This window comes from Coenobita brevimanus, chromosome 99 (genome assembly GCF_032717465.1).
Source record: "Coenobita brevimanus isolate Jiangsu-jjx chromosome 99, ASM3271746v2, whole genome shotgun sequence".
In the NCBI taxonomy this organism is placed as follows: domain Eukaryota; kingdom Metazoa; phylum Arthropoda; class Malacostraca; order Decapoda; family Coenobitidae; genus Coenobita; species Coenobita brevimanus.
Genome location: NC_137052.1, coordinates 20,126,423 through 20,148,990, shown reverse-complemented (window position 1 = coordinate 20,148,990; position 22,568 = coordinate 20,126,423). Strand labels below are relative to the sequence as shown.

At 42.0% G+C, this 22,568-nt stretch overlaps 1 protein-coding gene across 1 annotated transcript in view; it reads right to left on the bottom strand.

Moving 5' to 3' along the window:
* Positions 1 to 13,947, bottom strand: part of Nipped-A (Transcription-associated protein Nipped-A) — a 73,293-nt gene extending 59,346 nt beyond the window's left edge. Inside the window, exons 1-5 of the mRNA XM_080284018.1 lie at positions 13,922 to 13,947; positions 6,679 to 6,893; positions 6,092 to 6,202; positions 5,115 to 5,303; positions 4,363 to 4,557 (exon numbers count right to left, since the gene is read on the bottom strand). Of these exons, the coding sequence (XP_080140144.1) occupies positions 4,363 to 4,557; positions 5,115 to 5,303; positions 6,092 to 6,202; positions 6,679 to 6,834 (651 nt within the window). The 5' untranslated portion in view covers positions 6,835 to 6,893; positions 13,922 to 13,947. The remainder of the gene's footprint in view (positions 1 to 4,362; positions 4,558 to 5,114; positions 5,304 to 6,091; positions 6,203 to 6,678; positions 6,894 to 13,921) is intronic.
* Positions 13,948 to 22,568: the final 8,621 nt, after the last annotated feature.

Below are 22,568 nucleotides of genomic sequence, written 5' to 3'. Positions count from 1 at the left end.
AACGTTAAAGCAAGAAATAAAGTCTTATAACCAGTTTATCTGACAGGCATCAGAATATTGCCTTTTTTATTTGTTCGTTTTTTCCACAGTACTGTACAGTATTTGTAAGTTAAATATTTACTGTTCTCGTATGTACTGTACTTGTAAGCACTGAAATAAAGTTAAATCATTAAATAAAGCCTTGTAACCAGTTAACCCGAATTATATGATTACCCATGATCGGCGTCGGAATATTGCCTTTTTTGTTTGTTCGTTAAACTCTTACTGTACTGCTTTTCTACAGTACTGTATTTGTAAGTTAAATATTTACTGTTCTGGTATGTACTTGTAAGCAATTAAAGCATTAAATAAAGCCTTGTAACCAGTTAACCTGATTTATATGATTACCCATGATCGGCGTCGGAATATTGCCTTTTTTGTTTGTTCGTTAAAGACTTATAATAAAAGAAAAATACATTTTTGTCTTGGTATCTTTACCTATTTGTTCAGGTTTGCTGTAATGGTTTGGATCATTTGATGCAATGCAACTTGTAGAAAACTGTGAATAAACTTTCGGGAAGTGAACGAAAATCTGGGACATGAGACTGACCTTGACTTCACCCTCTCATGTATCATCTGTCAGTTCTCCACCTGCTATCGTGATGAGTGGATGTACGATTTTTTCGCTCGTGGCCATGCCTAACCACACATAGGTACACCCATTATCTCGACCCAGACAGAAAATACAATCTTTTTCCTCCCTTGCAAAACACAAACAACCACCCTGTTTACGAGACAGCAATATATATTGCGAAAATAACAAGGTAAAATGATAAAGATGAAAGTAAAATGATAGAGAAAGATGAACATGTTATGACGGAAGAAGTACGTTTTCCCCGTCTGTAAACGTATTTATTTCTGCTTTGTATCTGTATTCGTAATAATTAGACTTATTGTTAGTTCTGAAACTGCATTACGATTCTATTTTTAGCCATTCTCGTGGTGTGGGAGCTGGAAGTTGTGACACAACTTCCTCAGTGCTAATCGGACTGACCCTCCACTTTATTCTCCCGTGGCAGAGTCTAGCCTTGGAGGACGTGCAGTTTTCTCATTTAGGACTGAAAATTCAACTCTTTCGCTCCCTTTTCCAAGCATGGGCACAACGATAACATAAAAAATAACTTGAAACTACCATAAATATATATCAAAAAGGTGAAAATGTATTCATAACATTTTTTTTTTTTTTTTCAGCCATTCCTAACAGATTATGTACTGAAATCATTCGATATCACAGTACTGCACTTCTAAGTTAAATATGTACTGTTCTGGTATGTACTTGTAAGTTAAAGCACTGGTACCAGTTAACCTGATTTATAAGATTACCTATGATCGGCGTCGGAATGTTTCCTTGTGTTTACGTACAGTATTTGTGTTGAAGTTTTGCTCTGGAGTACTGTATTTGTGAGTTATAACATTAAATAAACCTTCTAACCACTTAAAGTGCTTTCTAGTGATTACCAGTGACAGATAACAGCAAAACAACACATTTGGGGGGTCTAGGGAGCAAAATACGGAGTACAGTAATCCCGCATTGTTTGCGGATTTTTTGTCTACGGTTTTGCCCTCTCGCGGATTTTCATAGCATTAATAAGTTCGACTAAAATATCCTCGAATATACAGAAAACAAAAAATTTGACATTCCCGCAGCTTCCAATTGTAGCGCGGTAAACTCACGCCACCCTGTCCCTTTCCCCCCCGGCCCCTCTGCCAGTGTTACCATATCTAGCATAATTTTATTCTTTTAGCATAATTTTGATCAAATTTTCGAGTCTGGAATATTTTTTAGCATATTAGAAGTTTTAGAATCATTCTAGCTTAATTTAGAATGGAATGGAATATTTTTGGAATAATTTTATAAAAGCTACAAATCAGAGAGAGACGAATAAGGTAAGAAGATGTTTGAATAGTTGGTTACTTTCAGTTTGGGCTTGGTTGGGTTGGATTAGGTTAGGTTAGGTTGGATTAGGTTAGGTTAGGTTTTAGGTTAGGTTCGGTTTGGTTCGGTTAGGCTAGGTTAGGATAAGTTTGAGCTTTGTACTTTACCCATGAAACCTAGGTTTTTCCGATGGATTTTGGTATGAATCATTCGATTTTCAGCTTCATTTCAGTCGGAAATGACCATTTTCTGTGTTTCCCCCCCTCCCTATAACCCCCGATTCCCCAAAGATCCCCCATTATTGCAGGGGGATGGGGGGGGGTCATATCTCAAAATCTGGTTATTTCTGACGGAAATGATGCTCAAAATCGAATGAATCACATCAAAATCCATCAGAAAAACGTAAGTTTCGTGGGAAAAAGCAGTATGGGCAGAAAACCGATATTTATCCTCTTACTGTATGTAGGTTCATTTTAATATTTTCATAGTAAACAATACATAATTAATATGTTGCACGAATATGTATAGAATTTTATCATTAGCTTCAAGTTAGCATAATTCATTTTTTACTTGGAACAAATTTGCTCAATCTAGCATAATTTTTTCATTGCCCTAGCATAATTTCGTTGTTTGGATATGGCAATACTGCTCTCTACCCCGCATTGCTCAGTCCACGCCTGACTGCCTTACATGTCTGGTGTGCTTGTAACCGCACTATGATATAAGCCTCTTGCCTCCCACTTGCTTTCCACATGGCCCCAGGACGTAAGCCAGCCTCACCAAAGGCTAATAATACAATTAGTAGGAACTCCAAAGTGACAAAATGATCAAGAAAAGTTATGACCTTAGCAGAGAAAATTGTGTTACTGGACAAGCTAAGAAACGACAGTGCGAGTGTTTGCTATCACCAGTTAATGCATCTTTTTATTTTGTACTGTTTTGTGAATAAATGTGTAGATAATTGTGTATTACAGTACGGTGTTTACGTTTTTCCTTCATAATGGAGTAAGTGCTTTCAATCTTGTAAGAAGGTATTTCGGGATGAGTATGGAGGTTTCGGGACAATTCGCAGTCACAACAAACACAAAACAATTCGCCTTCATTAATGAAGATAGCTATGGATGACGCTAGAATATAATTCAAAGGCGACTACAGCGAGGAAGAAACAAGTTAATTATTGACTAAAGGTGCAACTAATAAATAATATCCAGAACCTACGCTACTGAACATAGACTTTGCTGGATCCCCCTGCAATATAGTTATTAAAGTATTGATCAATTAATAATAAGTATATTGATAAAAGTATTGATTAGTATATTTATAGAATGGCGGGGAATCGTCCAGGGTGCGAATTGTTCTGAAGGGGAATCGTCATGTTTTGACGGGGAATTGTCTGACGGCGAATTGTCTCGCAATCAGTATGGACATGGACTGTGTGATGGGCAGCATGGTGGACACAAGTGTAAGATTCAATTGTTAACAGAGTATTCGCGAAATTGACTTTTCGCGGGGGTTACAAGAACATAACTACCGCGAAATATGCGGGAATACTGTAGTTTAAATATACGCGATTTCGCACCTAACATGGCATGGTAGGAACGAAACCCACGTGTTCCGTGCGAGTTACCAGTAATTCGAAAACCATTTTCAATAGCGGGGCAGAAAGCGACTGTCATCTCTTTGGTCTGAGATCACGCTAGGTTGCAACAAGGTCCCCTTTGTTTAAACACGCACGAGCATTCGCACCATCGACTAGTTCAACTGTTTTTTTTTTCCTGTACAGTATTTCAAAAGTTACTTCTCCTTACCATGGCTCTTAATGCAAATGGAGTCTCTGGAAAAACTAAAGGTGTTACGAGGAAGCATACAACATTATGTAACGCTGATCTTGAAAATTCTGGATAAATTAGAAGCTGGTGTTCCTACGGGAAAACTCATAAAAGCGTGGTACTGTCAAACAAACTCCATCAAGCACCATGAAAAATGAAAGGGAAATTAGGCAGCTTGCCTAAAGGTGTGATTTTACAGTGAATGTGGTGAAAGTGAAAGAAAAACTATAAAACTGCCACTGGACATGAATCTAATTAGAAGAGATTGTTTTATAAATGGTATGTACAGCGGCAATCGTGAAGAGTGCTATGTAAGTGCTGCACTGTTATTTCATAGATTGTGGAGGGGTTAGTACTCTCTCAGGAGTGTGACCTCTGAGATAAGGGACTGAATAGGGAGGCTGCCAAAGATCAAGCAACATGAAGAGTCACCACTAGGTGACCAAGGCTGACGTATGCAAGCATATTGGACCTTTATAAATGAAACAAAACAAAACAATGAAAAGTAGGAGTTACATGGATGCTTGGCACGCACATTCAGTATATATGCTGACACTGCCATTGCCCTCCACAAGCAAAACTCCTAAGGCAAAACTTACTTATTCATACGTTACTGACCGTGATTGAGGTTCCATCCTGTAACTTCTTCTCAGTATGAATGGGTGTGATGCTAAATGTCTCTTGCAGTAGTGCCTCAACATTCACCTCTGACAATTCATTCACTCTTATTGGTGACCGTGGCTCAAAAATCTTACTCATGTGGTTGGGCAAGTCTCGGTACATGCTCTTCACAAACTGGAGGAACTGCTGAATCTGGAAACATTAAGTTTTGACATTAATAAGAATTATGGTACATTGGTAAACTTGAGAACAACCATCACATGCATCAAACATATGGTATAAGAGTGGCATAAATACAACATACCCTAATAGGGTAGTATTGTGCAGTAGCCTATTCTCTTTCTCCTTTCTCCAGGTAAAGATACAGTAAACTCTCAATTATCCATCACTGCAACATCCAGCACTACTGGCTTGGCTCAATTAAAGCAATATCCAGTTATATTATGCAACATCCGACGTCGAGGTGTATCAACTGGCTTGTAAACAGTAGCCAATTGGCACTGTATTTTATCAATACTTTATTGTACTTTATGTTTAATTTTCATCCTTACTCATTGGAAAGTTTTTAAGACAGAGGGCTGAGATGGATAATAACACAATGTCCAGCTCAGAACCAAATATTCGGCCAATAGGGGGGTACTCTGCAAAATCCGGCATAGGGCTTGGCTGAATCACGCTGGATAATTGAGAGTTTAGTGTACTGTACATAACTTCTGTCATCTTAAGAAACTCATTATATCTGTTAGTACCTCTGGGCTGAACTGTGGTCTGAAGGTTTTGTGGAGCTCTATGATGATGCGGAGACAGACCATAACATTGTCCTCATTGTCATTCTCCAGAAGACGGAACATGAGGGAGAGGATGGGGCGTAAGTACACCTTGAGCTGCTCATTGCTTGGCAGCCGGTGAATTATCTCTAGGATCAGCTTGCGTAGTTGCTGTTGACAAAATATATTAATAAATGAATACTTGAGATGCACAAGTTCAGTAGACACAGCAGATGCAGATATACACTACAATGTACTGGTAGATTTATTTTTATTTAGGAATTGGATTCATCAAGATGCTGTGTAAAATATTTCTTTCTCTCATGTTCGATGGACCAGAGCAAAAACCATGAAAAATGACAAACACACACCTGAGCTATTACAACATCCCACCACCCTTGCATACTCAGTTTAAAAATACAACTCATTTATTTAAAATAAAATAAAATTCTAGCAAAACAAGGAAAAGTCTTGATAAATATAAAAAGTTATTTTCATATTTTTTTTTTTTTTTAAGATAATGTAAAGTTCCCATATTTAACATCCATATGTAAAAATAAGACTACTTGTAATTTAAAAATGAAACTAACTGTCATAAAAATAAGATTACCTGTATGTGTGGAAATAAAATATCCTCCACATCATCATCTCTCTTCCCCAGCTACAGGTGGGGTGAGGTACAGTATGGATAGCCAGGAAAAGGAAAGAATACAATAGTGGGAGAACTGATCAAGAGCATGTCCACCAAAATGAACAACACACTCCATCGTTCACTGTTCAAGCCCTCAAAATCCAGGCTCCACCTGATAGGTACATTTGTCCACATGTAGCTAACAGGTGCTGCCAGGATGCTATATCACAGAAGTAAGATAGCAATTCAAACTCAAGCCACTCCTGAACAGCTCATAGCTACACATGAACAGAAAATAATGAAACAACCAAAACTTCTTCATGCATACCTGGATGTTGTATTCTGATATGAAGAGAGGATCTCCTTCACTCAGAATCTTTATGAATATCTTCATGGCATGTTCTAGAAATGCTGGATACTGAGGTGATGCAACAATTGCCTGCAGGGAACAAGATCATCTGTCAATATTTATGACTGCTGATCAGGGTATATAATTGTATATATATTAAAGGTGGCCTGTAAAATTAAACCATGAAAAAAAAAAAAAAAAAAAACCATCATGCTTCCTGCACATTTGCACACTGTTGATGTTCTTTCAATGAGGTGTATTTAATAAAAAACACAGTCACTCCAACAACAGCTACAAATTTCCTCAAGTACTTAATGCCAAAACTCAACAAAGGAAGACAGGCCAGCACCCACTGGCTACACACACACATACAAACTGTGCTGAGCCAGGCTGCCTTAAGTATTATACTGTAGCTACTGCATTCTGTACATCTTTCTCTGAAGGAATGACAACATATTGTGAACAGTCTTACATCCTTCTGGGCTTTGGTTCCTTCTTCCTTGGGGGAAAAAAAAAAGAAGAAAAAAAAAAAAAGTTTAAACAGTTTAACATACCTTGCAGCTTACCTCAAGATCCTCACTCAATGCTTGTGCAGCCTTAAGTTTGTTTTCATCCTTGGAGCCAGGGTCTGCCAGCATGGACACATAAGACCGGAAGGTGTTCATCTGGGCAACGGGATCCTGCCCGCCGTGCTGCCCAAGTGATACCCCTCCAGGACCCATCCTGATAATGCCCCACCTCACTGTCTGCCTCTACTTGAGTACATGACAGCCATTGCAACCTAACAAAATGAAGGGATAAACATACAGCTTCAAATGAAATGAAGGACTGCAGTTGATGAATACATCAACAAACATGGCTTGGGGATACAGTCAAGTACAGTACAGTACTCCAGTTGCGATACAAAAGGTCAATATACTGCATCCCCCTTGATACACTCCAGGAAGTATTGTGTGAAGGAGACAGTGTACAGTACTGTACTGCATATATGTAATAACAATCCTACCGTACATTTAACATCATACAATGTCTCTGCAATCACCATTTCCTGCTACATTTGGATAGAAAATAATGTTCAGTTTCAGTACACAGTCAACACAACAATAGTCCACACTGACATCTTGTTCCCTCCTATGATATCCTGGACAGGGGATGTTTTTTCTTGGTGGGAACAATTTATGGGCTCCTGGCCACTGGTTCGTTCTTTCTACTAAAAAAAAAAAAAAAATCATACTGTATACCTCTCTTTCACTCTTTCAAACACTCCTTCCTTCTCTGTAACCAGTACTGGCATACAAATATATTCTCTTCTTCCATAAGGGCTGCCTCTACTAACATTACCCTTGATCTCATTTTCACAAACTTCCTTTGGTATCCTGCCTACATGGATTTTAAAATGTACTGTGCATTATGTTCACAGGATCAACATAATACCCTGCACTTTATATCCATTCGGTAGTTCCCAAATTCATTTACTGTTTGCATTATCTGCTGCTGCATTTTTTTTTTTTTTTTAACTAATTTTATTGGTGTATATGATGTTTACTGTTGACTGCTTCTCTGTTGATCTTGCTTTCATGTCCATTCTGCTTTATCACCATTACCAACATAATGGTTGACTGACTTACTCAAATCTTGGTTGTTAGGTCTGGTTAGGTATGGTAAGGCTGGGAAGAGAAACTAACAAGCAACCAGGATGCCAACTACAATATATTTTGGTAGATTTGTGTATGTTGGACTATGTCTCCACCATTGCACTTACAAAACAAACAGGAACTCATTCAGTGGAAGGAACACAGCTGAGGATAATAAGGAAAGAAATATAGCATGAAACATTCAATTAGCACCCCCCAAATAACCAGAAAAATATAAAAGTATCAGGAAGAAGAACCGAGTTGGGTTAACGTACGTTTTACTTTAAGCAGCAGAAGCACCTTACCCAATCAGTTCTTTTTCTTCCCGACAGTCTTTTATATTTTCCCGGTTATTTTTGGCATGGTAAACAAATACTGTATTTCACATTAAATTTCCCAACTGTTTTTAGCCACATTCCTTTTGCTCTATTAACTGTTTCTCAAGCCTAATGGTGGACACTTCCAATGTACATCCCAGCTGCCTTTTAGGGTTTTATTTTACAAAGACACAATATGAAAGCCAGTAAAATAAGGGTCACAGACAGGAAGACCAACAAAAAAGAGAACTTTTTCTTTAAATGCCATACGATTCGCAAATGCATAATAACCGAGATATTAATACCCAAAAACCTACCTCCATTCACCTAAGCATCATATGTGAGTGTTCATATATCTGTTTACACCCAACTTTCTGGGCATGCACTCCTTCTCACCTTTTTTGGGTTTCAGCCAATTAGAGGGGACTTAATTACATTGGCCACTGAGATTAAAATGCACTCCTACGGAGGCTAATGCGAGAGGATTCAAAATCAGTTTGAAAATAGCCACCACTGAGGATGGGTCTGTTGCTTCTTCTTCTTTGTGCAGTTTTGTTAGTGTAATGTCAGGTTACGTTAGTGAAGCTTCTTGGGCAACAATTTTATCTGGTGTGTTTTGGATGATTTCATCTTCAATTCTGTTGGATTTGCTAGGTTCATGGAGGGGTGAGGGGGGAATTGGGCACAAGAAAGCATTTCCTCCAGCAAAAATGAATGTCAAAATCATTAACAGCATATCAAAATACATCAGAAAAAACTGCTGCCCAACAATAGGGATGTATTATACACTTATAAAATTTTACCCTTCTAGTACCTCTTCCTAATGTTACACTTTAACCTAACCTAGTCTTGCAATTTAACCTAACCTAACCTAGCAATTTAACTCAACCTAATTTAACCAACATTCAAGTAAGTTTTACCAACTCCACCATTACAAAAATCGGTGAGGACTAAAGTACTGTACCTGAAAACATAATGAGAAAAAAATTAATGGAAGGCAGTTGTTTATCACCATGAAAACTGTTAGGAAAAACGCAGAAAACAAACTGGAGTAACAGCAAGTGAATTGGTATGGTCCTTCTTCACTTAAAGTAAAGCATACATTTACCCTAATTTGGTAAGGTGCTTCTACTCACCTGGTTGGCTACCCTATTACAATTAACAGTATAGCTCGGTAGGAATCTGCTTTTCAAGAAGTAGGGCAGCCCATACCTGCTGGCACGCCAGCCCCGTTTCCTATATACATCATCATCATAATAGACTATTGATTAGAGGCTGAGTTTTGTGCCATATGCACGGTAGTTGCACTACTTGAAGGACTTCGAAATAAGAATCGTTGTTATTCAATATAGTCGAACAGGATGTGACCTAGTTGTGAGTGGAGGGACTTTTTAAATGATGCAACTGAGTCAGAGCTAACAGCATCATCTGAAAGAGAGTTCCAGAGGTCTATACATCTGATGCTGAAAAACCTGCGTCTACACTCGGCTGAAGTGCAGGGCTTGGCCACCTTGAATCTATGGCCCCTGGTGTGAGTTAATGAAGGAAGAGAAAAAAGCTCAGGCAGTGCAATTGGGGACTGGCGATGGAAGATTTTCCAGCATTTAATGAGGTCAGCTCTGATCAGTCTCCCTTTTACAGAATACAGGCCCAGGTTTTTCAGACGGTCAGCATAACCGAGTTCGGACAGGCCATTGATTTGCTTAGTCCATCTGCGCTGTACAGACTCCAGGAGCCTCTGATCTCCGTGGTAACCTGTGTTCCATACAGTGGAGCCAAACTCCATGATGGGTCTGATGTGGGATTTGAATAAAGTCAACATAAAATCTCGGTCTCGACAGAGGGTGGACTTTAATAAATTATTTGACAGGCCTGCTGCCTTTTTTACAGTATTTCTTATGTGCGAATGAAATTTCAGTGAACTGTCAACCAAGATACCCAAGTCTTTGTGTGTAGTTTCTATGGAGAGGCTGGTGTTGTTCATGTGATAGTACTGAAGTGCGCCAACAGAATTCCAGTCTACTGGGCCTCTCTGACATCGCAGAACAGTACACTTGTCAAGACTGAAATGTACACCCCAGGACTCAGCGACATTGTAGACCATATCAATGTCCTTCTGGCATGTACTAATATCTGCAGCTAATGTGGAACAAGTGTTTTGGCGCAACTTGAGGTAAATCTTCATGTCGTCAGCAAAAAATTTACATTTGGAGCATATGTACGAGGGTAGAAAGTTTATATATACCAGAAAGAGCAAGGAGCCTAGAACAGATCCCTGGGGAACACCACTGAGAACATTCCTTGAGGAACCGGCGCAGCCAGACACAGACACTTGCATGGTGCGGCCTGACAGGAAGTCAGAGATCCAAGTTAGCAAGGAACCACTGACCCCAAGTAACCTCAGCTTGTCAGTGAGTATCGAATGGTTGACGATGTCAAAGGCTTTGCTAAAGTCAAACAACAACATTCACAACATACCCAGCATCCACCCACGCTGTAACATCATTATACACGAGTAACAGTTGGTCATCTACAGTTCTACCCTGTCTGAATCCATACTGCTCATTTGACAGCACTCCATTAGTGTCAAGGTAGTTGTATAATGCCTCTGTAATAAATCTTTCCAGGGTTTTGCAGCAGACAGAGGTTAGGCTAATAGGCCTATAGTTAAGAGGTTTGTGTCGAGAGCCTTTCTTGAATATAGGAATGATAATAGATTTTTTCCAATCATGTGGCAATTTACCAATGGTGACAGACTTTTGAAATATCAAAAACAAGGGTAAGGCTAAGGCTAGGCAATATTTCAGAAGACTGGGGTGGAGGCTATCAGGTCCCATACTGGTGTTCGGGTCCAGTGCTGCGAGCCTATTTCTCACTTCTTGCAAGGATATAGTCACTGTGTCGAGGATACCCTCAAAAGTTTGATGAGGGAAGGGAGCGTAAGGAGCATGAGTTGAGTAAACTGTACAAAAATGTATAACAAAAGTTTCTGCCATCTGAGTACAGTCTGATGTTAACACACCATTGTCCAATCTTATGGGGCCTACTGAGGGTGCACCAACTTTCTTATTTCTGATGTACTGGTGAAATGGTTTTGAGAAGACCTGTAGTTTTCTAATCAGTGACATTTCGTGATTGATTTGCATGTGTGTAAAGTAGTTACGAAAGCTGTCGTTGAGAGAGTCGTAGTGTGATAGAGCTCAGGAAGCCTCAGGAGATAGTCTTCCATAAACATTCCTGGAGTGTTTGTATGTTTCCCAGGCTTTCCTGCGATGGTTTTTAAGGCCTTGGGAGGTGATCTGGGAGGTGAGGAAGGTGTGCTAGGCATATTCGGCACATACTGGTCAATTAGTGGGCTAAGGATGGACTGCAATCTGTCATACATGGCATCAATTGACAGGCTTTGGAATTCAAAATGCCAGTCTATTTCACACAGATGATTATTTATTTTGTTGTATTTGGTTTTATGCCAGGTGCGCTTGGTGTGCAAATAGCTATCTGTCACAACAGCAGCCTGAAAATAATATTGTATTAGCACAGGGCAGTGTCCACAGCTGGGCAGGGAACTCGCTACCTCAATTTCTCCTACTCTATCATTCTCGGATGTGAAGACAAGATCCAGAGTGGTGCCCGAGCTTAAATATGTGGGCATAGTTACCCACTGGTGCAGACCCAGACATGCAAAACAGTCCAGGAATGACTGATGGAGGGGAGGATATTTCATAGCCAGTGCTGTGCTTGATTTCCAGTTGATAAGGGGTAAGTTAAAGTCCCCAACAATTAGTACCGGTACCTCTTTGGATGGACAGAAGTCTAGTAAGAAATTTAGTAATGCTTGGTTATCAGCATCACTGTTAGAAAGAGGGCGATATATTACTATTACGTACAGGTTAAATGTAATTAAATGGATGGCACAGACATTATCACAGTTGGTGTTGATACCTACATAACTTGTTCTACTCCATATATATATACATACTCCGTGCTTACGGGTATTGCCTTTGGTGTCGGTACGTGAGAGGTTAAAGTTATTAATCTGAACAAATGAATCGGGGATTTCAGGCGGCAGCCAGGTTTCAGCAACTCCAAAAATACCATTGTCTGATAGAAAATCAGTGATGATATGTAATTTATTAATTATACAATTTACATTGCAGAATCCGAATTTCAAATTGTGAAAACTCACTGTTGCCTGGGAGGACTGCGAGGTTAATGGTTTAAATTTCTCGTGGGTGTATTATCTTGTGAGTGGGTTACAGCAACTTGAGTGTCCAAAGGGGTGAGCTGGGTTCGGGAAGTCCTGGGTATAACCATGGCATCACCAGCAGCATGGGGGCTAGCTGGGCCGGTATCGGTGGGTCCCTTGGCCACTCCTCCACTGGCAGTGCTACGCTGTGCACGCCTGCCACGCAGTTCCATTCTTTGGTTGTATGTCAGGTCTCTATTGATATGGATGTGGCTAAACTGGGTGTTATGTGGCTTCCTCGCATTATCTAGCAGGTCTTTCCTCATGTCGTCATCCAGTATCTTAGCACGGTACAACTTTTTGTCCCTGTTAATGCATGTTACGTCTGACAGAGTCACCTGGGATCCCAGAATGAGTCTGGTTATGGGATCAGAAGCAGTATTTACAGCGTTAGAGGATTGTACCTCGAGGCCTCTAATTATTATTGATGTCTTCCTTTTATTCCTCTCCTCCATTTCTTTAGCTTCCTCTCTGATAAGAGTTCTCAGGCTATCCCTGTCTGTCATGGATGGGCCAGGCCCAGGCTCAGGCTGTTGGTTGGCCCGACCTGCCTGGCCCATGTTGCTCAGGTCGGGCCTAGTAGAGAGAGTTTGGACAGCCTCACATAATTTTTTGACCGTCTGAAACAATTGCCTAAATGCAGAGTCAGACACGGTGCCGCTCTTACCAGTAGCAGAACGGCACTCTGTGCAAATAAGGCAATGCCCTGACTATCGTGCTCTCTAATACTTTCCACTAGCTGGTCTGGGAGGCCCAGACACATAGATGTGGGGTGAAACCAGGTTTCACAACGATCACAGCCTATAGCATCTTATCTAGTTACAATATTGCACGTTCCACACTGATCAGAGTGATGGTTAACTGTACTTCCAGGCAGAGGAGGAAAGGTGTCTATTGCTTATAGTAAAATGCATTCTTACCTAAAACTGATCAAAAACATTAAAAACCAAGGATCATCAATGAAAAAAGGACTCAACTAAACAGCAAAAAGTCCCATCAGTCTACTGTCCCTTCAACCAATTTTGTTAGATGGTGACCCCTTACGGGATCATGGCATCTGGCAATAGATAGATAGATAGATAGTCTAATGTACAGATGAACCCTCCAGGTAGTGAAGAAATTAATGATGGCTATTTGTATACAATCCCTCCATTTCTAAATCTTTCCTCACCTTAAGAAACACCTACAAACTGCAAGAAAACAGTACAAAAAGGAACAACCGTACTGACGGAACTACAGGCTGACCAATCTTGATGTATATTGGTAGGCAAGAAAGCAAGGCGCCTCACACCTCGAATGAACCAGTTACATGGTACTAATATTACTGTTCCACTACCTGACATTGTTACCCAGCCTTACTTGAGCATAAGAATGTGAACTATTAAATTTCTCCAGTGGAGTCAGTGTCTAACAAGTAAATACTGTACTTACTGAAAACCAATGAGAACATGAAGCATACAGTGAAACGTTTAATTCAAGCGATAAACTATTCGCACACACACCAATACGTGATGAGCATCTCAGTCACCACTGCACTGTGAACTGAGCACATGAATTTACTTCAACAAACTCGTAAAAACATAAAATTTTAGCAAAAATAAGATTCTCTTACTTCTGTTTACCTACTGTGCCGGGAGCGCCATCTACTTAACTGAAGGGTTGGTTCCAAATTACTTCAACAAGTAAACAATGCATTTAACTCGGATCCCTAAAAAAGAATATTCTTCTCCTTTCACTCAAAATAAATCCAGTTACTCTTATTTATACACCACTGTGCCTTTTGTCAATAGCAGAGGTTGGAAATGATAAAAAAAAAAAAACGATGTTAACGTACAGGTGTATTTATTATTTTGTGTATAATCATGAATATTTCACTGCATCGCCTATTGTCTCATCTGTTCCGATTTTTCAGGACTCGAATAAAGAATACGTTTACATTTTGCAGGTTAACGTCCGAAGTAAAAGCCGTGCTGTTATCGCTTTTTTTTCTTAAATATATAGAAAGAACCCAATCATTAGTCTTCACCTATAATTCACGATACTTGTGCAGTGCTGCCTCCATGTGCCCAAGGTGACTCGGAAAAACCTCCGAGATGGGGCCACGGAGGACCTATGCTGTACAACTCACCAACCACCAGCGTCTCCATTCAGCACTATAACTACCGTGGGATGACACACCTGTGACATGCAACTTACTCTTACCTGCCACTGTGATGTGGCTGTCGCCTGCATTCGCATGGAGTATCACTCTCTCATCGTGGAAGTCACTCGACGGCCGGCCACCGACAAGCCCTGCAATGTATGATACTTCCATGTTCTTTAGACCCCTTAGCTTACCGTTTGCCGTTTTGTGTACTTAAGTCATTATTAGTCATAGTCTGCTGTGTGTGTGTGTGTGTGTGTGTGTGTGTGTGTGTGTGTGTGTGTGTGTGTGTACCCATACACAAACAGCTGCAGACGCATATGATATAACGGTCAGGACACACTGGGACACTCCCCAACACCCCATACACAAGACACCATACAACAAATACAAGAACTCAACACTCAAATAAACAATAAAATATCAGAACAGCAAACACTAAACTGGAAAAATTACCTCCAAACACTTGACCACAAAACAAACATCAGCAAACTCTACAAAACACTAAATAGCATCACACTTTCCAACAACAACACCACACAATCACACGCTGCCATCACAACAACAGACACCATATCCTCAAACAAACAACAAGCAAACACTCTCATCAATCACTTTTCACAAGTCAGCCATCTAAACCCCCATCCCGAAGACCGACGTATCATCCGACGTAAGAGACAGTTTCCCACACATCCAGACTACGCACCTTTCACTTACAACCAGACGAAGCACATCATTAACAACCTCAAGCACTCATCTGCCTGTGGACCAGACAACATAAGCAACATTCACCTTAAACACCTTGGACCACAAGGCATACAAGCACTCACCAACATATCAAACTACAACTACTCACACAACATAATACCCAACATCTGGACGCATGGCATTATCATCACTATCACTAAACCCAACAAAGACCCCACGTTACCCTCCTCACACCGCTCCATCACACTCCTCTGCACCCCCTCTAAAGTCACTGAACGACTGATACTACAACTAATCACACCTCACATTCCCCTAGCCCAGTCACAACATGGCTTTAGTCCACTACACTCCACAAACACCCTTCTTACAGACCTTACGCAGAGAGTTGTCGATGGCATGAATTCAGCTAGGCCACCACACAGAACACTCCTAATCACGCTAGACATTAGCAAAGCTTTTGATGCCATCCCCCGCCACAACCTCACAAACAAAATACTCAACACAAACATGCACAATAACACAAAAAGATGGCTGGTAAACTACTTAGCAGGCAGATATGCACACGTAACATTTGCCGGTCAGTCTTCTAACATCAGAAACTTCACAACCCCCAAGGATCTGTTTGGTCCCCTACACTCTTTAACCTATACATGCACGACATACCCACACCCCACACACCAGAGATACACATAGCTTCCTATGCAGATGATATAACACTTACATATACGCGCCAAAACGCAAACACAGCTGCACACATCATTCAACCTTACCTCAACACACTACACGAATGGTTCACCACAAACAGGCTCAAAATAGCCCCAGCCAAATCTACAGTGACCCTTCTCACAAACTGGACAGCAGAACACAGTCACATCCCACACCTCACCATAAACAACACTCCCCTAACACACACACACACACACACACACACACACACACACACACAATCCTTGGTGTAACATACAATACATCAATGTCATTTAAACAACACATCACAAACATTAAAGATAAAATAACACCAAGACTCAATGCTTTGAGGTCACTTGCCCATACAACATTCGGACACAACAAAGAAACCACCACCACAGTATACAAACAATACATACGTTCAAGTGATAAATTATGCAAGCCCTGCCTGGGCTTCTAACCTCACCAAAACACACTACAACACTCTTCAGACCATACAGAACAAGGCCCTAAAAATAATCACAGGCTGCACAGCTACTATACCCACAGACCACCTACATCAAGAAACCAAAGTCCTCAAAGTCAAGGATCACCTAGACATGAGAGGCACCCAGTTTCTTGCTGCAGCCTCCACAAACCCACAACATCCACTATATTATATGGCAGCACATCCACCCATACCAAGGAACATCAAAACAACCCCTAACACACGATACCATACACAAATACTGTCATCTCTCCCCCCTCGCCCACCTCAGACCAGCTTCCAGAAACATATCCACGCTCAGATCACTCGCCGCTCCATTCAGTCACATAAAGACAACACACAGCCTCCTGACATCCATCCTTCTGAATCCTATCTCTCTCGCGAGGACAGGATCCACCTGGCCAGGCTGAGACGTCGGCACCATCCAGCCGTCTTAAGCTACCAGAAGAGGCTGGATGACTCCGTCGCTGATGCCTGTCCAGGATGCAACACGGCACCCCATACTATTAAGCACATTATGGAAAACTGCACTGCACGCAATCACCAACACCAACAACACAACATACACTCTTTGAGAGCTCTGTGGGAAAGCCCGGTCTCGGCCATGGCCTTCCTAAGGGACTTGGAGCTGTTCGGCCAGACTGCCTAGGGAACAACAACAACTACTACTACTGTGGGTGTGCCAGGGTTTTAAATTTACCCACCAGTGGCGCTGACATCAACAATAATATAGATTTTTAAACAGATAATACGCAAATCAGGCCAGCAATCACACTTTTCGAAGGGGAGGGGGGTCGTTTTCTGCTGAATCTGGACTTTTATAGCAACCGGCCAGTCAAAGGTCTACTGCATGCTTGCTATGGGGGTCTAGGTGTATGCATAAGCGACGTTGAGAAGCAGCACTACACTTCTGAACAACGGAGAGTGACCCCTTTTGCTAAGTAAAAACAGACCGTGAGAAAGTGAACCTTTTAGGCAGGTGGGGTGGGGGGGGGTCTGACTCTCAACCCCCCCTGGCTACGGGCCTGCAAATACACTGCCAACTTTTTGGAGGGCCATGAAATGTCACAACTTCTTGAATATCAGGATAACCTCTTGAACCAACTTGTGGCTGGTAACAACATATATACAGTACAGTATTCCTTGATTTTGCCAAGACTTTTGATAAAGTGGATCATGGAATACTAATTCACAAACTGAGAAACCCTGGAATCACCGGCAGCCTAGGAACATGGATCCACAGCTTCATAACACTTAGAAGCCGAACCGTAGAAGCCAATGGTGCATCATGCAAGGAGAGACCAGTAATAAGTGGAGTGCCACAGGAAGCGTTCTTGGGATCCCTCCTCTTCCTAGTCCTAATGACGGATATTGATAAGGGCGTCAAGTACTCCGCCCTTTCGTCATTTGCAAAGGACGCAAACAGTTATAAAAATGTCAGCTCCTTGGGTGATGCTGAAAAACTACAAGAAGATTTACATGCTGAGTATAACTGAGCGCAAAAAACTGTATGGCCTTTAGTGAGGGTAAGTTCGAGTTGCTCAGGTGTGGCCCAATGGGGCACATAAAAGAATGAATACATCTCGGCACAGTAGCAGACAATACAGATGTACATTTATTTGAGTGTGGAGGGACACTTTCAGCACCATATGGAAGAGACAACAAGAAAACAAAGTAGCTGGTTGGATATTTCGCACCTTCTACACCAGGGAAGAGGGATGCTTTTTGACCCAGTGAAGAGCCCTAGTGTCACGGGGTTTTTTTTAAAATATCACGGGGTTTTTAAAATAAATGCTAAATATTATTTAATTGATAATAATATTCAATAATATTGAAGAGCAGGGACAATGATCGTCTTACTAAATCAAGCAACGATTACTTTACGCTGACTTCTTCGCACGATTCTCTAAGAATGAGAATTTATAAACTTCCTCAACAGTACACAGCAGAGACTAATTACTCAATTGCTGTTTCTTAGTACTGTTAGCCTCTGGAGAAAGTTACTTCACCCCTGACAATAAATAACCAATAATAATAATAATATCAGGCTCTTGCTGATGCTTAACTCCTAGGAGGCACAACGGACTTTAAGCTTAATACACAAGACTGGCCTAAGTACCAGTTATTAATGGCAAAACGTTTATGCAAGCTAGGAGCTATATGGGAAATAAGCTAAATTATGGAGAAATGAAACAAGAGTTTACATTACATTAAGCTCAAGAAAAAGAACTGTTAAATTTATTGATTACAAAAATAAATTTAACGTTACATTTCAAAATGAATTCAAATAAATAGATCGTACTCATTCACTCACACAAGAGCTAAATTCTTACGCCTAGAAAAGAACACAACATGCGGTGCAGCCGGCCAGCATGTAAGGAAACAGCTCACTTAACTAAACTCTTAAACCTAGGAAAATACAAAAATGAAATACTGGTCGATGAATGCGGTGTATCACCCAAATCTAGAGAACTAAGGTGGGAGCTTGGAGAACTGTAAGTGGAGTTTGGGTACTAGCTGACCTCTCACACTGCAGCACAGGTCCTCTCTCCGTCACAGCAAACACTTGACTGAGTTCAAATGATGCGTGTGGTAGAACGCATAGGCCACCGGGAGAAGGCGTGGCTAACGGTTGAGGCAAGCGGGGGCGAACAATAAAGAAACAATAGTATCGCTCAGTAGAGCACTTAGTGACGTGCATTAGATCGGTCACTTTTGAAACAATGACGAATGTTTTGAAAGGTATACCACCGAAGTGGAGAGAGAAACGGTTAACTGAGCGATACACAGTGAGTTTTCCACTAATAGTTCGTGGCTTCTCACAAAAGGGAAATGTCGCGAATTTGATTCGTGACATTACGCCCCTACAAAATTAAATTTTTTCCTTATGGGAAAAAATTTGTGGATATATATATATATGTGTACACATCCTAACTCAGTCACACAAGATTCACACTGTGGTGTGTGTGCTATCCTGTTACAGGAGAAAGTCGCAGTCGCCAGTGAGCGAAAAAACCTCGTATTTACGTTAATAGAAGCAAGCTTGAGGGAAAAAACTCCGTGACGACGGTGAAAATCCTGTACTCAGGTCAAACTGAGCGAAAAGTCGCTACATTTACACTGACAACTAATTGTTGTGTAGCGTGGTGTATGTAATACACGGTGTAGGTGTGACAGTTGTAGTGTAACTATACCTACGTGTAAAATGACATTGTAAATAACAACATGGCGACAACGAAGGCAGAAGAGAAGAGGCGGCAGCGTGCGGCAGACGATCAGCTGGCCCGCACAGCAAAACTGCTACACCTATTGTTGTACCTGCAAAACCAATTGAGGTGGAGCATCAAAAATGTCAATGGGACAAAAATTCTTATTACAATTACTCTCTCTGCCTAGCAATCAGTACATGCTACGAAAAGTACGCTCTAGCTGAAAAATACAAGTGACAGCCTAAGCTTCGTACATTCGAGGTCGCCATTAATTATAGCACACGATTAGTGTCGGCAAGTTGAGAATCCTTGTGCAAACTCGGGTCTTCCATAGCCTCGAACTGCACACGGGTCCTCAACCTGTGCCTTAACCTACAGTACTTATATTAATATCGGGGAGCTGAGAATCCTTGTGCAAACTCGGGTCTTCCATAGCCTCGAGTCGCCTGCGGAGTTCTCACTTCCCCCTTAACCTACAGTACTTATATTAATATCAGAGAGCACTTGGGTCTTCCATAGCCTCGAGTCGCCTCCCCCTTAACCTACAGTACTTATATTAATATCGGGGAGCTGAGAATCCTTGTGCAAACTCAGGTCTTCCATAGCCTCGAGTCGCCTCTGCGGAGTTCTCACTTCCCCCTTAACCTACAGTACTTATATTAATATCGGGGAGCTGAGAATCCTTGTGCAAACTCGGATCTTCCATAGCATCGAGTCGCCTCTGCGGAGTTCTCTCTCGAACTTCCCCCTTAACCTACAGTACTTATATTAGTATCGGGGAGCTGAGAATCCTTGTGCAAACTCGGGTTTTCCATAGCCTCGAGTCGCCTCTGAGGAGTTCTCACTTCCCCCTTAACCTACAGTACTTATATTAATATCGGGGAGCTGAGAATCCTTGTGCAAACTCGGGTCTTCCATAGCCTCGAGTCGCCTCTGCGGAGTTCTCTCTCGAACTTCCCCCTTAACTTACGGTACGTAATATGTATGTACAGGCCCTGGACATGATGTGTCCTGTGGGGCCAATGGGCGAGACATCAGGTCTGCACCCACTTCACCACTACCCTGTCTCTCAACTGACTCAGAAATTACAGGTGTGGTTACGAACGGCACAGGAAGGACATGTCCCTGATTTGTGGTGTTACTTTGACACACACTGCAGGAACGGACAAAACTATCTATGTCTCGTCCCATCCCTGGCCAGAAAAAGTCAGCTTGGATACGGCCCTGGGTCTTCCTTTTGCCCATGTGACCTCCTGAGGCTGAACAATGACCCCATTGTAACACTGCTAGGTGGTACTTGGCGGGAACGACAAACTGCAGTTGAACCTCACCCTCGGGTGTTTGTGACTCACGGTAGAGCCGTCCTTGTTTGCGAAGGAACTTGGCTCGACTTCCCCGTGAATACTTAATCACTCGACCCTTTTGTTTGTTCCGCACGGCAGCAAGTGTCGAGTCAGAATGTTGTTCTTGTACAACAAGTTGACTACACATCAGATCTTGCGGCGATTCAATGATCACTGGGGTGACAGTCTGGAGCCTCAGTCATGGCTCGTGTTACCGCAGCAGCCGAAGTCTGAGTAGCGTCATGTTCGGTGCAACTATCCTTGACACCATAAATATGCCTACGATGAGGTCAAATAAGGGTTCTGGCATGACAACTGCAAGTGTCGTACCAGTATAAAATGGAGATGCCACCTGGATACATGCCTCAGGGAACAATCTCACTGATCCATCAATAAGGTTTGCATGGATCTGTCGACCTGTGTACTGCTCAGGCCGAACTAAACTCTGCTTAACAGAGCAACCTGAGGAACCATTGTCTCTCAGGACCTTCACAGGAATGTCTCCCACAAACCCTGGCTGAACAAGGAAGGTACTGTCACCTGTGGGAGGGCCTGTGGAGGAAGCAGCTAGCCACTCATGAGGCTGCTGAATTGATGCGGCAAACATTGTGCCTTGAGGATTATATACTTGGGAAGATGGAACATTGGCCATCTGTGGAGGGGGGTTCACTGTCACTGGGGGACTAGTGAACTGTGGGGAAGTACCCACACTGGTAGGGACGTGACCACCGTGCTGCTGCTGAGGAATGAAGGCTGCATTCGCTTCCTGCCTCTTTTGAGCTGGTGGTGAAAAAGTTTGTCCCGACGGTCGGGTGCGTGGCTGATACTGCTGCTGGTTGGGGTACTTGTTGTACTTCTTCCACTCAGGTTTCTGAGTGTTTTGCCCCTGATCCTTCCACTGCGGTTTTGGACCTTGGCAATTATTCTGAGAATGGCCTTGTTGCTGGGATTCAGTCTGAGACGGCTTCCCAGACTTGGCAGTATCTTTTCTGTTCCAGGTGTTTTGCTTACGAGTTTGATACCCGTATGCAGTAAAGAATGCGTCAGCCTTTTCTACCATTTGGCTGGCATCTTTCACCTGGCAGATCTTAAGCTGTGCTATGAGCTCAGCAGGCCACGACCTCTCTAGCTGTGTATGCAGCATAAGGTCAATTATCCCCTCACGCATGGAAGGAGTTTCATCTTTCTCCAACCACTCACCTAGGTAAGCAGTGAGATGGTCGAGGAACTGAACAGCTGTCTCCTTGTCTTGGAGACGAGCTCGCATGAACTGAACTTTGGCGTCGTCTACTGTGAGACCATACGCCTTAATGAGTGCAGCTTTCATCACTTCATACGGGAGATTGTCTCCACGAATTCTGTGGAGAATATCGAGGGCAGGGCCCTTAAACAGGCTAAGAAACTGAAGCCGCTTAGCTGCATCATCGAGCTGGTAAAGTTGAGCCATGTCTTCAAATCGAGCTATGTATGGCTCGATTCGCTCGCCATCTTTGTATGGGGGAAGCTTGATGTGTGGGGTCGCCATAACATGAGTAGGAAGAACGCTCGTGGAGCTTTGACCAACTGCACCAGATGTATCTGAAGCCAAGGAATCTCGCTTGAGCTTCAGCATTTCATATTCGTGTTTTTCGCGTGCTTCTCGCTCGGCACGTTCGTGTTCTCGTTCTCTCTCTCGTTCCTCA